The sequence below is a fragment of the Arvicola amphibius genome, chromosome 9 (assembly GCF_903992535.2).
Source record: "Arvicola amphibius chromosome 9, mArvAmp1.2, whole genome shotgun sequence".
NCBI lineage: Eukaryota > Metazoa > Chordata > Mammalia > Rodentia > Cricetidae > Arvicola > Arvicola amphibius.
Window position 1 is genome coordinate 123071657 of NC_052055.2, and position 15726 is coordinate 123087382.

Below are 15726 nucleotides of genomic sequence, written 5' to 3' on the forward strand. Positions count from 1 at the left end.
AAGGCGGTGGCGCTGAGAGGTCGAAGCCGGAGGGCGGAGCCTAGGTTGCTAAAGGACTCAAAATTTGGCGCTGCCGGGTGATCCAGGGGGGTGTGCAGGGCGCCGTGCAGGGCGCCGAGGGGCAGAACTGGAGGCTGGGTGTCTCGGTCTCGTTTGGCCCTGTGGGCTGCGCGCCTGTAGCGGGCGGCCAAGCCCTCACCTGACGGAGCGGGAATTTCCGGTCCCTCGCCCTGGCTTTTGGAGGAAAATGAAAGTGAAAGGGGGAAGCCGAGACAGAGTAGAGGAGATCGCAGCGCCATGAAGCCTCTGCCCCTGCTCGTCGCTGTGGCTCTGGGTGAGCGAACCCCATTTCTTCTTGTTTAGGAAAAGGCGCACTGGGAAGGAGAGGAGTTCCAACTCCCTCCCGAAGGGGCGGGGCAGGTCACTGGACATCCTGGTCACTGGAGCCCCTCTCCCCCAGGCCTGGTGACCGCCGTCTCGGCTGGACCAGCCGCTATTGAGTGCTGGTTCGTGGAAGATGCAGGTCGGGGTAGTCTGAACAAGAAACCTGCCTCGTTGCTGCTGCGCCAGGGACCCATGGGTCCACCGCCCCGGCCAGATCTTGACCCTAAGCTATACTTCAAGGTGGATGGTGAGTCTTCGGAACTCGCCTGCATCTATCGCCTCTAAAGGGCTCACGTAGGGCCCTGGGCCCCAGTTTCCCCCTTTATAAATACGTCTGGGTTCTCCCTAAGTCTCTCAGTACTTTGTTAGTATGTGCATTCCAGTCTGTGTATAGTCAGCACGTTTCCAGCCGGGCTACAGTTGCACCCTTTCGGTCCCGCAGACCCAGCGGGAATGCTCCTGGCTGCCTTCAGGCGGTACCCCTCAGGCGCCCCTGCGCCACACTGCGAGATGAGCCGCTTCATCCCGTTCCCCGCCTCGGCGAATTGGGCTAGACATCTGATCCCGCAGCGGAGCTGCCCACGTGCCCTGGATGGGGATTGGCTGCTGGTCAGCGTGTCCAGCACCGTCTTCAGCCTCTCTAGCTTGCTGCGACCACAGCCGGAACCTCAACAGGAGCCCGTCTTCATCACCATAGCAACAGGTAGTCGTGGAGAGGTGTGGGAGATGGATGGGGAGTTTTTAAAGGTCTAGATCGGCCAGTGGCCACTGGCTGGGTTGGTTTGAATGAGTCTTTTCTCCAATTGGGGTTTTTATATATATATATATATATATATATATATATATATATATATATATATATAATTTAATTAATTATTAATTAATTTTTTGTTAAGCGAGGCAGTTGGTTAGAATCTATCTTTACCTTTCTTGGTCAGGCCAAGAGTAAAACTGAAATCAACATCAACTCTGGTTTTGGGGCGGGGATTGGGGAAGTCATGGTGGTTTCCAGATAGCAGAGTTTGAGAAACTTGTAGAGTGACAGGCAGTGAGTCTTAAAACCCGAATTTTGTCCGTACTCCTCCAAGGTCAGTAAATTGCTAGCCCTGCTCCCCAACCCCTACAGTTGACTCTGAGCGTCCTAAGCCCATTCAGGCCTAGCGACAATCAGCCAGGCAAGGAAACTTCCTCAGGCTCGGCTCGGGCCACGGTCTGTGGTTCGTTAATAGCGGCCTCTAGCGGGCAGAAGGGACGCGACAAAGACGGAGGATTCTGCAAAGGCCGCTGTGTTCCAGGGGTCCAGCACTTTGCTGGGCTGGACTTGGGGTTACTCCTTGGGCAGATATGCTGAATCCGGGTAGATGTGACTAAATGTCTGGGAGCTCTTGCTGTTCTCGCTGGCCAGTCCCCACACAGCTGCTCTTCACTGTGGGATGGTGGCAGCACCAACCTTTCCTCTACGGTTCTATTTTTTCCAGCTGTGAAAAGCAGAAACTATTTTCCCAGCTGCCTTTCCTTGCGACAGTGTAGCGAGGCAACTTGTATTTTACTCACTGATCCAAAGGAAAATGTTCACTAGCACCAAGAAAAAGTTAGGATGCAGAAATTTCCAGCTCCAGCTGACTAATGTTGGAAGCTTATATAGACCAAATCCTTGGCAAGGTGTGTGGGCGTGTGCCTGTGGTCCTAGCACCGGGAAGCTCAGGGAGGCCTCTAAGGCATGTGCAGCTACCCTGGGCTAGCCTGCACAACATAGCAAGACTCATTGTCTTCCCTTCCTCCTCCCCCCAGGGTTTCTCTGTGGCTTTGGCTCCTATCCTGGAACCTACTCTGTAGACCAGGCTGGCCTCAAACTCACAGAGATCGCCTGCCTCTGCCTCCCAAGTGCTGGGATTAAAGGCGTGCACCACCACCACTTGGGAAAAAATAAATCTTTTACAAAACAAAATAAGCAGAACATCAGTGGGTTGGGGAAACTTGGTGGGAGAGATTCCCTATCTGCATGAAGCTCTGGGTAGACTTTCTGTGCTCCATGTGCAGAGCCTCCTGCAGAGGTGCATTAGGCCAAGAACGGAAGCTGGAGGCATCAGCTGACACAGCCTTCACCACAAGTAGGTAGACACTATGCTTATTGCGACCGCCTCTTTTAGTCATTTGTTTCTGAGGCTGGGTCTCATGGCCAGGCTTGTCTGGCGCTAATGGCAATTCTCCTGAGTCTCCTGGTTTGGAAATTAGGAGGGCCTGAGTTAGGTGTAGCTCAGTGGTAGACCCATTGCCTACTATGTGTGAGTCTGCATGCCTACAATCTTAGCACTTGAGAGGCAGGGACAGGAGGCTCAAGAATTCCATGACACCGTGGGCTACATGAGACTGTTTCAAACATGGAGTACTCGCCTGGCCCGCATGAGGTCCTCGGGTCCATTTGTTAGTGCAGCACCTGTTAGCCACCCCCCCCCACACACACACACATACATAGTGAGTTTCAAGATAGCCTGAGCCTGAGTGAATCTTGTCTTGTCTCAAAAAAAAAAAAGTGTGTGTGCAGAGATGGCCCAGCAGTTAAAAACACTGGCTGCCAGGGTAGTGGTCCTAGTGCCCACATGATGGCTCACAGCCACCTGTAACTCTAATTCTAGGGGATCCAGTGTCCTCTCTGGCCTCCTTGAGTACTGCACACACATGGTGCACTTACATGCAGGCATTCACTCATACACATAAAAATTAAAAAAAAAAAGTGCCCTTAGGTCTTGGACATCTCCAGAGTTTGAGAACCGCGGTGGCAGAGTGCTAAGCACAGACTGCCCAGAGGCATACCTCTGCCCCCACACACGTCACCTTGATTATCCCTGTACTTCCCGCACTTTCTTAACTATGTTGGCTTAGAACCAGAATAAAGGGAGAGTTTGGAGGTAGTGTCTCTGGGGGGTGGGCCAACTGGAGCCTGGCCCAGCCCACAGCTCTGCCTCTCCACCTTCCTTCTCTCCCGTTTCTCCCAATGCCCAGTGGTGCTGACTGTCCTCACCCACAGCCCCATTCCCCGGATCCAGCTGGGAAAAGACGCAGTGCTGGACCTAAGCTTTGCCTACATGCCCCCTGTTCTGGAAGATGCTCTGTCTCCAGCCACCGGCCCCCCTCCCTTTGGGCTAGAGTGGCGACGGCAGCACAGGGGCAAGGGCTACCTGCTGCTGGCTGCAACTCCTGGGCTGGCTGGGGAAACGCCACCAGCCCAGGAAAAGGCTGTGGCCTTTGCTGCTTGGGATGACAATGAGCCCTGGGGCCCGTGGACCGGGAATGGAACCTTCTGGCTGCCGGCTGTGAAGCCTTTTCAGGAGGGCACCTACCTGGCCACTGTGCACCTGCCCTATCTGCAAGGACAGGTCTCCCTGCAGCTGACTGTGCACAGTGAGTGGGGACACCATGGCTGGGGGGGGGGTGACAGAGAGAGGGAAGAGAGACTGGGGGTCCTGGGATCCCCACCATCGGATCACCCTCTCTAGTATTAGGAAGCCAGAAGACAAACCGAGGGACGAAGTGGACTCTCACTTTCCTTTCTATTCTTTCTTAGAGCCCCCCAAAGTGTCTCTGACACCAGCACCCCTTGTGTGGGCTGCCCCAGGAGAGACACCCCCGGAACTGATCTGCCTTGTGTCCCACTTCTACCCTGAGGAGGGCCTGGAGGTGGAGTGGGAGATCAGAGATGGCGCACAAGGCGGTTCAAGAAAGGCCGAGGGGGAGACATGGCTGTCCACTGTCCGCCACCATTCTGACGGCTCTGTCAGCCAGGCTGGGCACCTGCGGTTGCCCCCAGTCACTGCCAATCAGCATGGAGTACGCTATGCCTGTCGGGTCCACCACCCCAGTCTGCCAGCATCAAGGCGCAGTGCTGAAGTCACCCTGGAGGTGGCAGGTAACCTGGAGAACCTCTGAACCAGGGTGGAACCTCAGAAAACACCAAGCTCATTCACACTGCTTCCCTTGCTAGGCCTCTCCCGGCCCTCAATCGAGGACAGCGTAGGCCTGTTCCTGTCCGCTTTTCTCCTTCTGGGACTCATGAAGGCACTAGGCTGGATCGGTAGGTGTGAGCCTGCTCCCAGGACATCTCCCGCTTACTCTCTGCAGTCTCACCTCTTCTTTCCCGCCACTCACACCCCTCCTCTCCATCTTTCCCATAGCGGCCTACTGGACCATTCGTGAAGACTCAAAGGAGAAGGCAGCAGCTGCCAGCCTGGACTCAAAGGTAACAGTGCCCATTCCTGGGTCTTTCCCGCCTCCTGCTGTGCTATTCTCCGTGGTAGGACGCTGACATGGCAGGCAGCCGCAGGCGCAGACTTCACACAATCCTTCATCCTAACTGTAGCTCACCTCAAACTTCCCAACCTGGGTGTTTCCCTGGGTCCAGTGCAGTCTGTTAGAGACGTGACTCACACAGAAACTGGAGTAATTAGTAATTACATTAAAAAAAAAGTCGGGTGGTTGTGGCTCACACCTTTAATCCCAGCACTCAGGAGCCAGGGATAGGAGGATCTCTGTGAGTTCGAGGCCAGCCTGGTCTACAGAGCTGGTTCCAGGACAGGCGCCACAGCTACAGAGAAACCCTGTCTTGGAAAAAAGAGAAGAAAAAACCAGGTGTGCTCCGCCATGCTTCTGGGCACAGCACTTGAGAGGCTGAGGCAGAACCTGAGTTCTAGGCTGCTCCATGGAAACCTTGGCTCCTGGGGAAGAGAAGTAAAATGAGCCAGGCAAGATAATCTAATAATACAGTTACTGAATTTTTATTGAGACAGGTCTCCTAGTCCAGGCTGACCTCAAACTTGATACATAGTTGAGGATAATTCTATTTATTTATTTTTGGTTTTTTAATACAAGGTTTCTGTGTATACCAGGCTGGCCTCCCTGGTTTGGGGAGTAAGGCTCACCCCACCACAGGCTTACTCAGGGTGATCATCACTCTCCATTGTTCTCCTCCCGTTAATGCTGGGGTTACAGGAATGTCACCATGCTCAGTTAACAAACATTTCCTTTGTAATTTTTAGAAATTACGTTTATCTGTGTGGGCCTGTGCATATCACGGCATATACATGGAGGTCAAAGGACAACTTGGGGGAGTTGTTTTCTCCTCCTACCATGGGGGTCTTGGGGAATCACACTCAGATCCACAGGTCCCTTTACCCGCAGCCGCCCCCACCAGTCCATCTTTCTGAAGGGTTTATTTTGTGTGCCTGTGTGAATGTGGGGTGTGTTCTCACATGTGGTTGGCTGTCAGGGGACGACAACTCTGGAGCACCAGTTTTCTCCTACAACCTGGTGGGAGCCCGGCCCAAACTCGACCACCTGCAGTCGACTCTGCCTGCTGAACATTTCACCAGCAGGAGACAATCCGAAATTCTTAAAGTGGGTGCCGTCAAAGTATGAGGATAGGCGGTGGCTAAAGGGAACAACCGCTGTGCAGGAAGCGCTCATAAAGCAAGGAGACCACTGTGCACGCTACATTAATTTTTGACTCCTACCTATCCAGAGTATTTAAACATGTAAGCCATGCAAGAAATCCCAAAGCTCCCAGCACAGCCCAGGGCTTGGTCTCAGATGACCCCAAGGGCGTTTGAGAAGATGGCTCCTCTCTTCCAGAGAACTCAGGAGGTAGAACACTCAACACTGTATCTAACAGGCGGGAAATGCCAGCCCCATCCTGCTCCCTCCCCCGGACAAGAATGTTTCTGGATTAACCAGGAGGAACTCGCTCTGCATCAAACCCTCCACTTCTTTCTTCTCTTGCAGAAGTCACAATAAGGCACAGTTTCTGTGGGAGCCACCTCAACTTTGCCCAGATGACTCCAGAAGCCCCTCCCCCAACAGCCTCTCTTCGAGACATCGTCTACTCTCTCCCTTGAGCATGCAGCTGGGGTTATTTTTTACTTCTGTTGTTGTTTTTGTTCTTGTTTTTAGACAAGGTCTCTCTATGGAGCCTTGGCTGACCTGGTCCTCATCAAACTAACTGGGCTGGCCTCGAAGTCCCAGAGATCCATCTGTCCCTGCCTCCAGAGTGACGAAAGGCATTGGCCACCATGCCTTGAGGATTATTATTATTATTTTAATTCTTAAGGCTCGAAGGCAGAGGTTCTCAAAATTTTGGGTCCCAATACATGTTAAAATGATCAAGAAGCCCAAAGAGTTTTTGTTATGTGGGCTATTGGAACTTAACTTAAAAAAAATAAAATAAGCCGGGCGGTGGTGGCGCACGCCTTTAATCCCAGCACTCGGGAGGCAGAGGCAGGCGGATCTCTGTGAGTTCGAGACCAGCCTGGTCTACAAGAGCTAGTTCCAGGACAGGCTCCAAAGCCGCAGAGAAACCCTGTCTCGAAAAACCAAAAAAAAAAAAAAAAAAAAAAAAATAAATAAATAAAATAAAATAAATAAAATAGAAAAAAGAAGAAAAGAAAGAAAAAGTGACCTACGCCTTTGATCCCATCACTTGGCACTCCAGACTCCGGAGGTGGAGGCAGGCTGGCATGAAACTCACTTGAGTCTCATGCTAACCTGATTTACAATAGGGAGTTCCAGCTTAGCCAGGGTGGGGTTCTGTTCAGAGAACTAAACACAAGAATTAAAGGCGCTGGGACGCAGTCCTTTAATCCCAGCACTCAGGAGGTAGAGACAGGTGGGTCTCAGAGGTCGAGGCCAGCCTGGTCTACAGAGTGAGTTCCAGGACAGGTTCCAAAGCTACAGAGAAACCCTGTCTCGAAAAACAAACGAAGTGACTCTATATGCTCTAAAGCAGCGTTTCTTAGCCTGCAGAGCTGCAGGTCATGGCCCCTCTAAGACCATCAGAAATATCAGATATTTACATTAGGATTCATAACAACAGCAAAATCACAAATATGAAGTGGCAACGGAAATAATTTTATGGTTGGGGTTACCACAATATGGGAAACTATTAAAGGGTCGTAACATTAGGAAGGTGGAGAATCACTGGCTATATAATTACAACGACTAAGGGATCAGAGCATCTTAACGTCCTGGGGATCTCTGGGACAGCTCACGACGGTTCTAGAGCCCAGCGGTCCGTGTGTCTCCCATGACCGACTAATGCCTACCTCTCCAGCTCCCCTCACACCACAGCGTTTCTTCCGCCTGCTCTACCTTCGCTATCTTTGGGCCCCAGGCCTGATGGGCCTCGTCCTTCCACGGACTCCCGAGTGCGGACTCTCTAGTGCGGTTCACCGGCCGTCCTTAAAGGATGTCCGTCCTCTCCTGCCCGCCCGCCCGCCCGCCAAGACACCGTTCTAGTCCCGTGCCAATAAAACTGTTTCAGAGTTTTCCACGCGGGTCTCATTCTGCCCTCTTTACAAAAGCGCAACGAACCACCCGGTCGCCTCCGGGCCCTTGCCACGACCCGGCTTTCCCCGTGACGGTAAGCAACGCAGACAAGTAGGAACTGCGCACACTGGCGCACCGAGAGACACGGACTCCGGCAGCGACGGACCCAAGAGTGACGGAAACGCTGCCACACCTCCCTAGCTGACTTCCGGCCCCGCCCCTAGGGTGGGCGGGCACAAAGGCGGCCCAGAAAACCCGGGTCGGATTCGCTCCGTTGCACCCGCGCGCTGGCGTGGGCAGTGTCATTAGCGGGCTGCAGTAACGGGGTTCCCCCCCCCAAGAGCGCTGTCCGAGGGAGTTGCACTTGTCTTTGTTAGAGAAAGATTTAAAATCCTGCCCTTGCCCTCCCACGGAGGCTTGAGAGGACTCGATCGCCAGTCTGTCTGTTCTGGGCGACAGGGGCTCCGGAGTTCCCGAGCAGGGTTGCAGGGGATAGTGGAGTGGGGTACCGGGCTCCTGGGTCCCGAGCCCTGGCGTCCAGCACTTCCCTAGTCGGCGGCCCTGGCTCCTGTCCTCACTTCCTTCCCTTTTTGGCTCCTGCTGTCGGGCGGGCGGACGGGGGGGGGGGGGGGGAAGCGGAAAGGGCGGGAGAGCCCGGGAACCCGGCAGGGTTCGGGAGGGGGGGCGCGGAAAAGCTCGGGAGGGGACTCGGTCGAGGGCCAGAGACCGACCAGGACAGAGGGCCAAGACCCGCGCGCAGCCTCTCACCCCTCCCGACAGGTCAGAGCCAGAGAACCGGGTGACCCTGCCCATCTCTAACCCCTAACGGGCACTGAGGACCCCGGTTTCCTACTCCCGTGTGTTCCCTCCCCCCAGCCTTCCTGAGGGACCCTCACCCAGGCCTTCCCTGCCCGTGTCCCCCACGCCCGTTTCCCCCACGCCCGCCTGACTCCACCCCCACCCCACCTGTCTCTCCCCAGGCGCCCCCATGGCTTGACCCCGCTGATTCCTTCGCTCGGCCATGCTCCCGCGGCCCCTGCGGCTGCTTTTGGACACGAATCCCCCCGGGGGAGTCGTGCTGAGCAGCTTCCGGAGCCGAGACCCCGAAGAGGGTGGGGACCCAGGTGGCCGGGCCGTGGGCGGGGGGCAGGAGGAAGAGGATGAGGAAGAAGAGGTGAGACGCGGGTGGTGGGAGGCAGGGCATTAAATATTTCTGAGACTCTCCTCCTTCTGGTGTCTCTGGGTCCCTCGGTCTCTTCCGCCCTGCCTCGCTCACATCCGGACCTCTGTCTGGGTATCTGGCCGCGGGTCCTGGTGTCTCTGTAGTCCTCCCTGTCCGTCTGACTCGGGACCCGCCTGCAGGAACCTACCGAGTTCCTGCCTGGAATGTCTGGCTGGCAAGCAGGCTGGCTGTGCCTGCGGGGCTCAGGCCCTCCTTGCCCGTGCCTGCCTCAGAGAGCTGCTTCTGGGCGATGTGTCTAGGTCCCTGTCTCCCTCCTGGTTTTTGTTTGGCGGGGAGGGGTTTGTTTCCACGGTAACCAGCTCCTCAGCCTCTAGGATTGGGGAGGGAACCCTCAGATTTCACCGCCCCCTTCCCCCACCGCCTGGTGCCGGATTGAGCCAAACCTAGAGGTACTGGCACCTGGAGAGATGATCCCAGGATAGGTAGACAGTGGTCATCTTCGTTCTTAGGGACTGATAGTTGTGGCCAGCAACAGGATTTAGGGCTTCAGGAGGGTCCAGAAGTTAGATTCGGAGCCCAAGAGGCCCTGGACTCCTGGGTCCCGACATTAATTAGTAAAGTTAGGGTGACTGGCAAGGCTGGTTTTTCGGGATCAGTCGGGGGAGGGGCTAGGGCCACATGACTATGAGTCTACCGCTCCCCCCCCCATCACCCTTACTTCCCCTTCTTGTAACTAGGATTGGAGCCGCCACCTTCAGGGGGTCCCCAGTGCTGAGATTTAGTGGAAGCTGCATTCGGGAGACCTGGGAAAGGGGGTCTATGAAGAGGGACTAAATTTGGGCTCCTCTGCTTCTGTCAGGGAGGGCGGGGCATGAGACGGCCTGACGGTTCAGCTTCTCTCTGCTTCAGGTCTCTCTGCCTTTGGCTTTGGGCCTCTTGTGGCACCCTGCTCCTGCCCTTTGCACCCCGCTTTTCTGCCGTGTTGGGCTCAGCTGTGGGGGGGAAGGGATTTGGGTGTGTTCCTGCATTCAGTTGGCACCTCACTGCAACCTTTATTCCACCGAGCTCTGAGGCGTTTGGGGGGGCTGTCTGAGCCCCAGTGGGGGTAGACCTGGGGTCACCAGCACCCTCTACCCCTCGTACTCGCTGGTATTATCCCCCGCCATCGCAGGTGAGGGGTACAACGGGAGGAGTAGGGCCTGGGGAACAATGGCTAGGGACCGGGACCAGAGGTACTGTGGAACTGACTTCCTCTTCCTTGCTTCTCCAGGCTCCTGTGTCTGTCTGGGATGAGGAGGAGGATGGTGCCACCTTTACTGTCACAAGCCGCCAGTATCGGCCTCCTGATCCCTTGGTGAGATCATGACTTTGATTTCTCACCTCTGACCCCTCACCTCTCAGTTCTTTCTTTGATTTCTTTCCTCTCTTTTTGGCCAGAGCGCTGGTTGGATGTCTGGAGTCTAGGACTCTATGGTGTGATTTAAGCCATGCACCTTGTCCTCTCTGAAACTTAGCAAAAGCGAGCGAGGTCTGGATTACCCCAGACATCTAGCAGTAGGCTCGGGGAGATCAGTGTGCCCCTCCGTGTTCTCCAGGCCCCCTTGCCTCCCCCGCGTTCCTCCCGACGGCTCCGCGCTGGCACTCTGGAAGCCCTGGTCAGACACCTGTTGGATGCCAGGACGGCAGGGACTGACATGACTTTCACGCCAGCCTTGCTGGCCACCCATCGGGCCTTCACCTCCACGCCCACCCTGTTTGGGCTTGTGACTGACAGGTCCGGGACCGAGGGTTGAGGGGCTCCCAGACGAGCTCTGAGCTCACAGCTCCGGGTGGAAGGGGATGTTGGTAAAGCGGCGTAGGTAGAGCCTCTCCTCATCCCCAGGCTGGAAGCCCTCGAGCTGCACGCTCCTGGTGAGCTAGAGAGGACCACAGGGTGAGTGGCCCCTGATCTACCTCAGTCCCCTCTGAGGAAGCCGAGGTTGGACCTCTGACCCTTGGCTGGTTCCCCTTCTCCCAGGGTAGCCATCTCCGTTCTTTCAACCTGGCTGGCCTCTCACCCTGAGGATTTTGGCTCTGAGGTCAAGGGTCAGCTTGACCGGCTTGAGAGCTTCTTGCTTCGGACAGGGTATGCAGCACGGGAGGGTGTTGGGGGGGGCAGTGCTGACCTCATCCGAAACCTTCGGGCCCGGGTAGACCCCCGGGCCCCCGACCTTCCTAAGCCCCTGGCCCTTCCTGGCGATTCCCCTGCTGACCCCACGGATGTCCTGGTGTTCCTCGCTGACCACTTGGCCGAACAGCTGACCCTGCTAGATGCGGTGAGACCTTGACCTTTGACCCTACACTCTCTGACCCCTCACTAACTCTCCTTGGCTCCATATCCTTTCCTTGCTTCCAATGCTCCTGGATTCCTCTGCCGTCTGCTGCTCTGACCCTCCCTTCCCTCCTCCCTGTGGCTGTCGTCCTCCAGCTCTGCCCTGCTGGTCCCTGGTACTGGAAACTTGCCTGGCTTGACTATGAATTTTAACCTATGACCTCCACCCTGCAGGAGCTGTTTCTCAACGTGATCCCCTCTCAGTGTTTGGGAGGCCTCTGGGGTCACAGGGACCGGCCAGGACACTCTCACCTCTGCTCATCTGTCCGAGCTACTGTCACGCAGTTCAACAAGGTGGCAGGGGCAGTAGTTAGCTCTGTCCTGGGGGCCACCTCAATTGGAGAGGGGCCAGGGGAGGTGACCGTGAGGCCCCTCCGACCCCCACAGAGGGCCCGGCTCCTGGAGAAGTGGATCCGAGTGGCAGAGGTGAGAAAGAACTACCCTACTGGGGGGCTGTGCCATGGAGAGGGGCCCTAAGCCTTGACTCTGTTTCCGGTCCTCACAGGAGTGCCGCCTGCTTCGGAACTTCTCCTCAGTCTACGCTGTTGTGTCTGCCCTGCAGTCCAGCCCTATCCACAGGCTTCGAGCGGCCTGGGGGGAAGCAGCCAGGTAGGAAGCCTGGAGCTCCGGAGGCCTGGAGCGCAGCAGCTAAGCCAGGCCTGTGCTCAGACTGCTCTTCCTCCCTAGGGACAGCCTCAGAGTCTTTTCCAGCCTGTGCCAAGTTTTCTCAGAGGAAGATAATTATTCCCAGAGCAGGGAGCTCCTCATGCAGGTGAGGCCAGTCTGCTTTCCCTACCTCTGCACCTGCTCCCTCCTCCCAATCACTTTGGTTCTGTCACCACCAGGAAGTGAAGCTGCAGCCCCCTGTGGAGCCACACTCCAAGAAGGCTCCGCCACCAAGGTCTGGCTCCAGGGGTGGGGTGAGTGACCAGAGGGGCTGGGATGGGAGGCTTTCCTGGTGAGGTGAATGAAGCCGGTTCTGTGGAAGAAAGGGCTGTTTCCTGACAGGAGTCTGATCCTGACCTCTCTGCAGGGTGTGGTTCCATATCTTGGCACCTTCCTGAAGGACCTTGTGATGCTGCATGCCGCCTCCAAGGATGAGCTGGAGGTCAGTGGTGTGTGTGTGTTTGCGAGAGGTCCATTCTGGAAGGCTTAACAAGGGCACCTATGGGTCAGACAGACACCCTCCCACAGACTGGCTAGTTTCTGGAGCCAGGTTCTGTTACCATGGCAAACAGTTCAACCTCTGTACTTCAGTGGTCTGTCGGTATATGTCCAACTGTCTACGTCAGCCTGTTATTGGGAGGGGTAAATGGATACATATTTGTCAAGAGCTTAGCGCATACTGGAAACACTGGTACATTGTTTATTAAATATACGAATGCTGAGTAACTCATGGTGGTGTGAGGGCCCTAGTCTATCCAAGACCCTGGATTCCACACTCAGTGCAGCAAACTAAAGAAAATGCTGAGGCTTCCAGAAAGTTCCCTGTCCTGCCGTGAGCCCAGTTTTCTCATCTAGAAGCTAGATGCTTTCCCTCAGACAGCAACTTAAAGTCTTAAAGTGTCCAGTGGAGCTGGGTGTCAGCTGGAATCCCAGCATGGCACGCCGCGGGCAGACACAGGCAGGTATCTATGACTTCAAGGCTGGTCTCATCTATGTGGTGAGTTCTAGACCAGTCAAGGTTATACACAGTGAGACCCTGTCTCCAAAAAGGTCAAGTGAGGCTAAGAGTTTGGGTCTGAGATGTGCTTGGGGACAGGGATGGAACCCAGGGTCTGAGTGGCTCGTGCACTGGCTGTTTGGGGATGGGAGTGTTCTCTCTGGTGCCCAAGCAGGGTCATCATTTTCGTTCTTTACTGCCCCTGCAGAACGGCTACATCAATTTTGACAAGCGGAGGAAGGTGAGCAGACTGGGGCTGGGCGCTGGGCTTCTCCGTCCATGCCCCAGGAAGGGGAAGGGGGAGGCAAACTCAGGGGTTCCTGAGTTTTGGCTCCTGCAGTTTGAGGGCTCCTTCCCAGGAGTTTGCTGTCCTTTCTGAGCTGCTACGCCTCCAGAACGAATGTCGTGGCTACGACCTCCGACCTGACCCCGATATCCAGCAATGGCTCCAGGGCCTCCAGCCATTAACTGAAGCTCAGAGGTGACTGGCTGGCTGGGTGGTTGGAGGACACAGGCTGGGGGATGTAGGTGTGTGTGTGTGTGCTGGTGGCATGTGCTGAACTCTGCCCGCGGCTATCCTGTCCAGTCACCGTGTGTCCTGTGAAGTGGAACCACATGGTACCAGCGACTCTCCTGCTGCAAGGATGCTCCGGCCGACGCTAGTCATCTCCCAGTGGACAGAGTAGGAGCACTGCTGGCCGGGAGCTGGTTTCCTGGGGACCTGCCACTGCCCCTGCTGTTCTTTAATTCCCTGTCTCTCCAGAGTCCTGGGCTCGGTTGGAGGCCCCACTCCTCTGGTGTCCTGGGATCGGCCCAGTGTTGGGGGAGATGAGGTCCCTGGAACCCCTGCTCCCCTGCTGACTCGGCTGGCCCAGGTGAGTCCGCTCTTAACTCTGACTATGCCAAGACATTTCTCTTTCGCCTCCTTCCCTTCTGACTTGACCCGTTTGCCCCTAGCACATGAAGTGGCCATCTGTCTCCTCTCTGGACTCTGCCCTGGAAAGCAGCCCCTCCCTGCACAGTCCTGCTGACCCCAGCCACCTCTCCCCCCCATCCTCCTCCCCTAGGCCTCCTCGAGGTCACCGCCGCTCAGCCTCCTGTGGATCTCCACTGAGTGGGGGCACAGGAGAAGGGGCCTCTAGGGGTGCTGGAAATGGGGGAGGGACATCTGGACCAGGGTCCTCTGATTGCCGAATTATCCGAGTCCAGATGGAGCTGGGGGAAGATGGCAGCATCTACAAGAGCATTTTGGTGAGAGCCTAGGGCTGGGCAGGGTGGGAAGGACCCTGCCATGTCAGACATTTGTGTCGCCTTGGGTTTGGGCAGCCAGGACTCAATTGTGGCTTCTGTGGGACTCCTCAGAGCAGGTGTTCGATGTTGACAGCAACTCCGCATTAGCGGGCCACTCCTGAGTTCTAGGGGCTGCACTACACCTTCAGAGCCAACAGTTTTCCTGCATGCTTGTTGTACTGGGCACCATGTGGGCTGGTTTACTGGGCACTGGCAACCACCATTTTGGGTTTCCTGTTCATTTTAACTCTTCTGGCTGGGTTGGAAGGATAGGAAACCGGCCGTCATGTGTTTTTATTGCTCTTCTGGTCTCGCAAGGTGACAAGCCAGGACAAGGCCCCAAGTGTCATCAGTCGTGTCCTTAAGAAAAACAATCGCGATTCTGCAGTGGCTTCAGAGTTTGAGCTGGTGCAGCTGCTGCCCGGGGAGCGAGGTGAGCAGCCAGGGGAAGACAGAGTGGAGGGTGTTCTCACCGGGCTTGGGGGAGCAGTGAATGCCTGACCCCTCTGCACCCACAGAGCTGATCATCCCACACTCGGCTAACGTCTTCTATGCTATGGATGGTGCATCTCACGATTTTGTCCTGCGGCAGCGCAGACGGCCCTCTGCTGCCACACCGGGCTCCCACGCTGGCCCCTCTGCCTCAGGAACTCCCCCAAGCGAGGGAGGAGGGGGCTCCTTTCCCAGGATTAAGGCCACAGGGAGGAAGATTGCGCGGGCCCTGTTCTGAGGAGGACGTCCTGTTGGTTTACAGAAGTCATAGTGCTTGCACCAGGTGTGAGCAGCCACCAATGGTGATCATTACACCAGGGCGGAAATCCCGAAAGGTGGCCAGCAGCCCTGGGACAGTGAAGTGCACTTGTTCACCAAAGCACCTCGAAAGCCAGCCCCGTGGGACTGGTGACCATATAACCAAACTGGGTCCCTGCACATGACATCCACCAGGGGAATGTGGTATACTGTCAGTGCTGGAAGAGTATACTCCTGCCACGCGCTAGCCTGTGAAGGGCCCAGGAGAAGCCTGGAGGCTGAGCCCAGGGTGGAGGACGATGACAGGACTTTCTGCTGAGACTTTCTTGTTCCACGCTGGGGTTTCTTGTCACTGTGACAACACTAAGATAATAAACCAAACACTACCTGATCCCATCCCCGTCCTTCAGTGCACAGAGCTGGACACGAGGACTAGGGAGTGGGTCGGAAGGGCCAGTGGCGCTACTCCCAGAGGTCCCCAGCATGGCTCAGTGTTCACGGGTTTGGCAGGATACACAAGGCTCTGGTCCATCCTGGAACCTGAGAGCAAGGTCCTGATGACAGTTAACCCAGTGATTCCCTCACTCCTGGCCCCTTCATAGGCTAGGCTTTCCCTTGCCACAGATCCTAAGAGACAAGGGACTCCTGAGGGACAGCGGTTACTGCGGATGTCCCTCAAGGCAGAGTTGTAAGAGATAATTTAGGACAAAGAAGTTAAAGAACAACTTTGTGGATGTGACACATAAATTTGGGAGAATTTCAGATTAGTTA

The 15726-nt window shown here is 55.8% G+C and overlaps 2 protein-coding genes across 3 annotated transcripts; both read left to right on the top strand.

The window, feature by feature from the left end:
* Positions 1-70: 70 nt before the first annotated feature.
* On the top strand, positions 71-6601 carry LOC119823301 (TAP binding protein). Its single transcript, XM_038343233.1, has 8 exons — positions 71-334; positions 461-631; positions 827-1087; positions 3388-3786; positions 3950-4291; positions 4367-4456; positions 4557-4621; positions 6160-6601. Exons 1-8 carry the CDS (start codon positions 298-300, stop codon positions 6169-6171), a joined length of 1377 nt encoding a protein of 458 aa, XP_038199161.1. The 5' UTR covers positions 71-297; the 3' UTR covers positions 6172-6601.
* Positions 6602-8344: 1743 nt separating this feature from the next.
* Rgl2 (ral guanine nucleotide dissociation stimulator like 2) lies at positions 8345-15346 on the top strand. Of its 2 annotated transcripts, none has more exons than XR_005286927.1 (18): positions 8345-8478; positions 8679-8873; positions 10150-10235; positions 10477-10655; positions 10764-10814; positions 10899-11196; positions 11427-11678; positions 11758-11861; positions 11940-12024; positions 12098-12172; positions 12286-12360; positions 13124-13156; positions 13275-13396; positions 13502-13597; positions 13679-13790; positions 13873-14166; positions 14514-14638; positions 14724-14865. XR_005286927.1 is itself a non-coding variant. In XM_038343223.2 (18 exons), the coding sequence occupies exons 2-18, from the start codon at positions 8720-8722 to the stop codon at positions 14933-14935; spliced, it is 2340 nt and encodes a 779-aa protein (XP_038199151.1). In that variant the 5' UTR covers positions 8345-8478; positions 8679-8719; the 3' UTR covers positions 14936-15346. The 2 variants fall into 2 exon arrangements, 1 of the variants encoding a protein (XP_038199151.1); XM_038343223.2 differs by having other exon boundaries at positions 8679-8872; positions 10152-10235; positions 14524-14638; positions 14724-15346.
* The last annotated feature ends 380 nt before the right edge of the window (positions 15347-15726 follow it).

Bases quoted from the DNA above. Each gene is read 5' to 3' on its own strand.
- LOC119823301 (XM_038343233.1), top strand. From the start codon at position 298: ATGAAGCCTCTGCCCCTGCTCGTCGCTGTGGCTCTGG. The intron at 1,088-3,387 runs GTAGTCGTGGAG...CCCAATGCCCAG, and splicing joins CTTCATCACCATAGCAACAG to TGGTGCTGACTGTCCTCACC. The intron at 3,787-3,949 runs GTGAGTGGGGAC...ATTCTTTCTTAG, and splicing joins CCTGCAGCTGACTGTGCACA to AGCCCCCCAAAGTGTCTCTG.
- Rgl2 (XM_038343223.2), top strand. From the start codon at position 8,720: ATGCTCCCGCGGCCCCTGCGGCTGCTTTTGGACACGAATCCCCCCGGG. The intron at 8,873-10,151 runs GTGAGACGCGGG...TTGCTTCTCCAG, and splicing joins AAGAGGATGAGGAAGAAGAG to GCTCCTGTGTCTGTCTGGGA. The intron at 12,173-12,285 runs GTGAGTGACCAG...ACCTCTCTGCAG, and splicing joins GGTCTGGCTCCAGGGGTGGG to GGTGTGGTTCCATATCTTGG.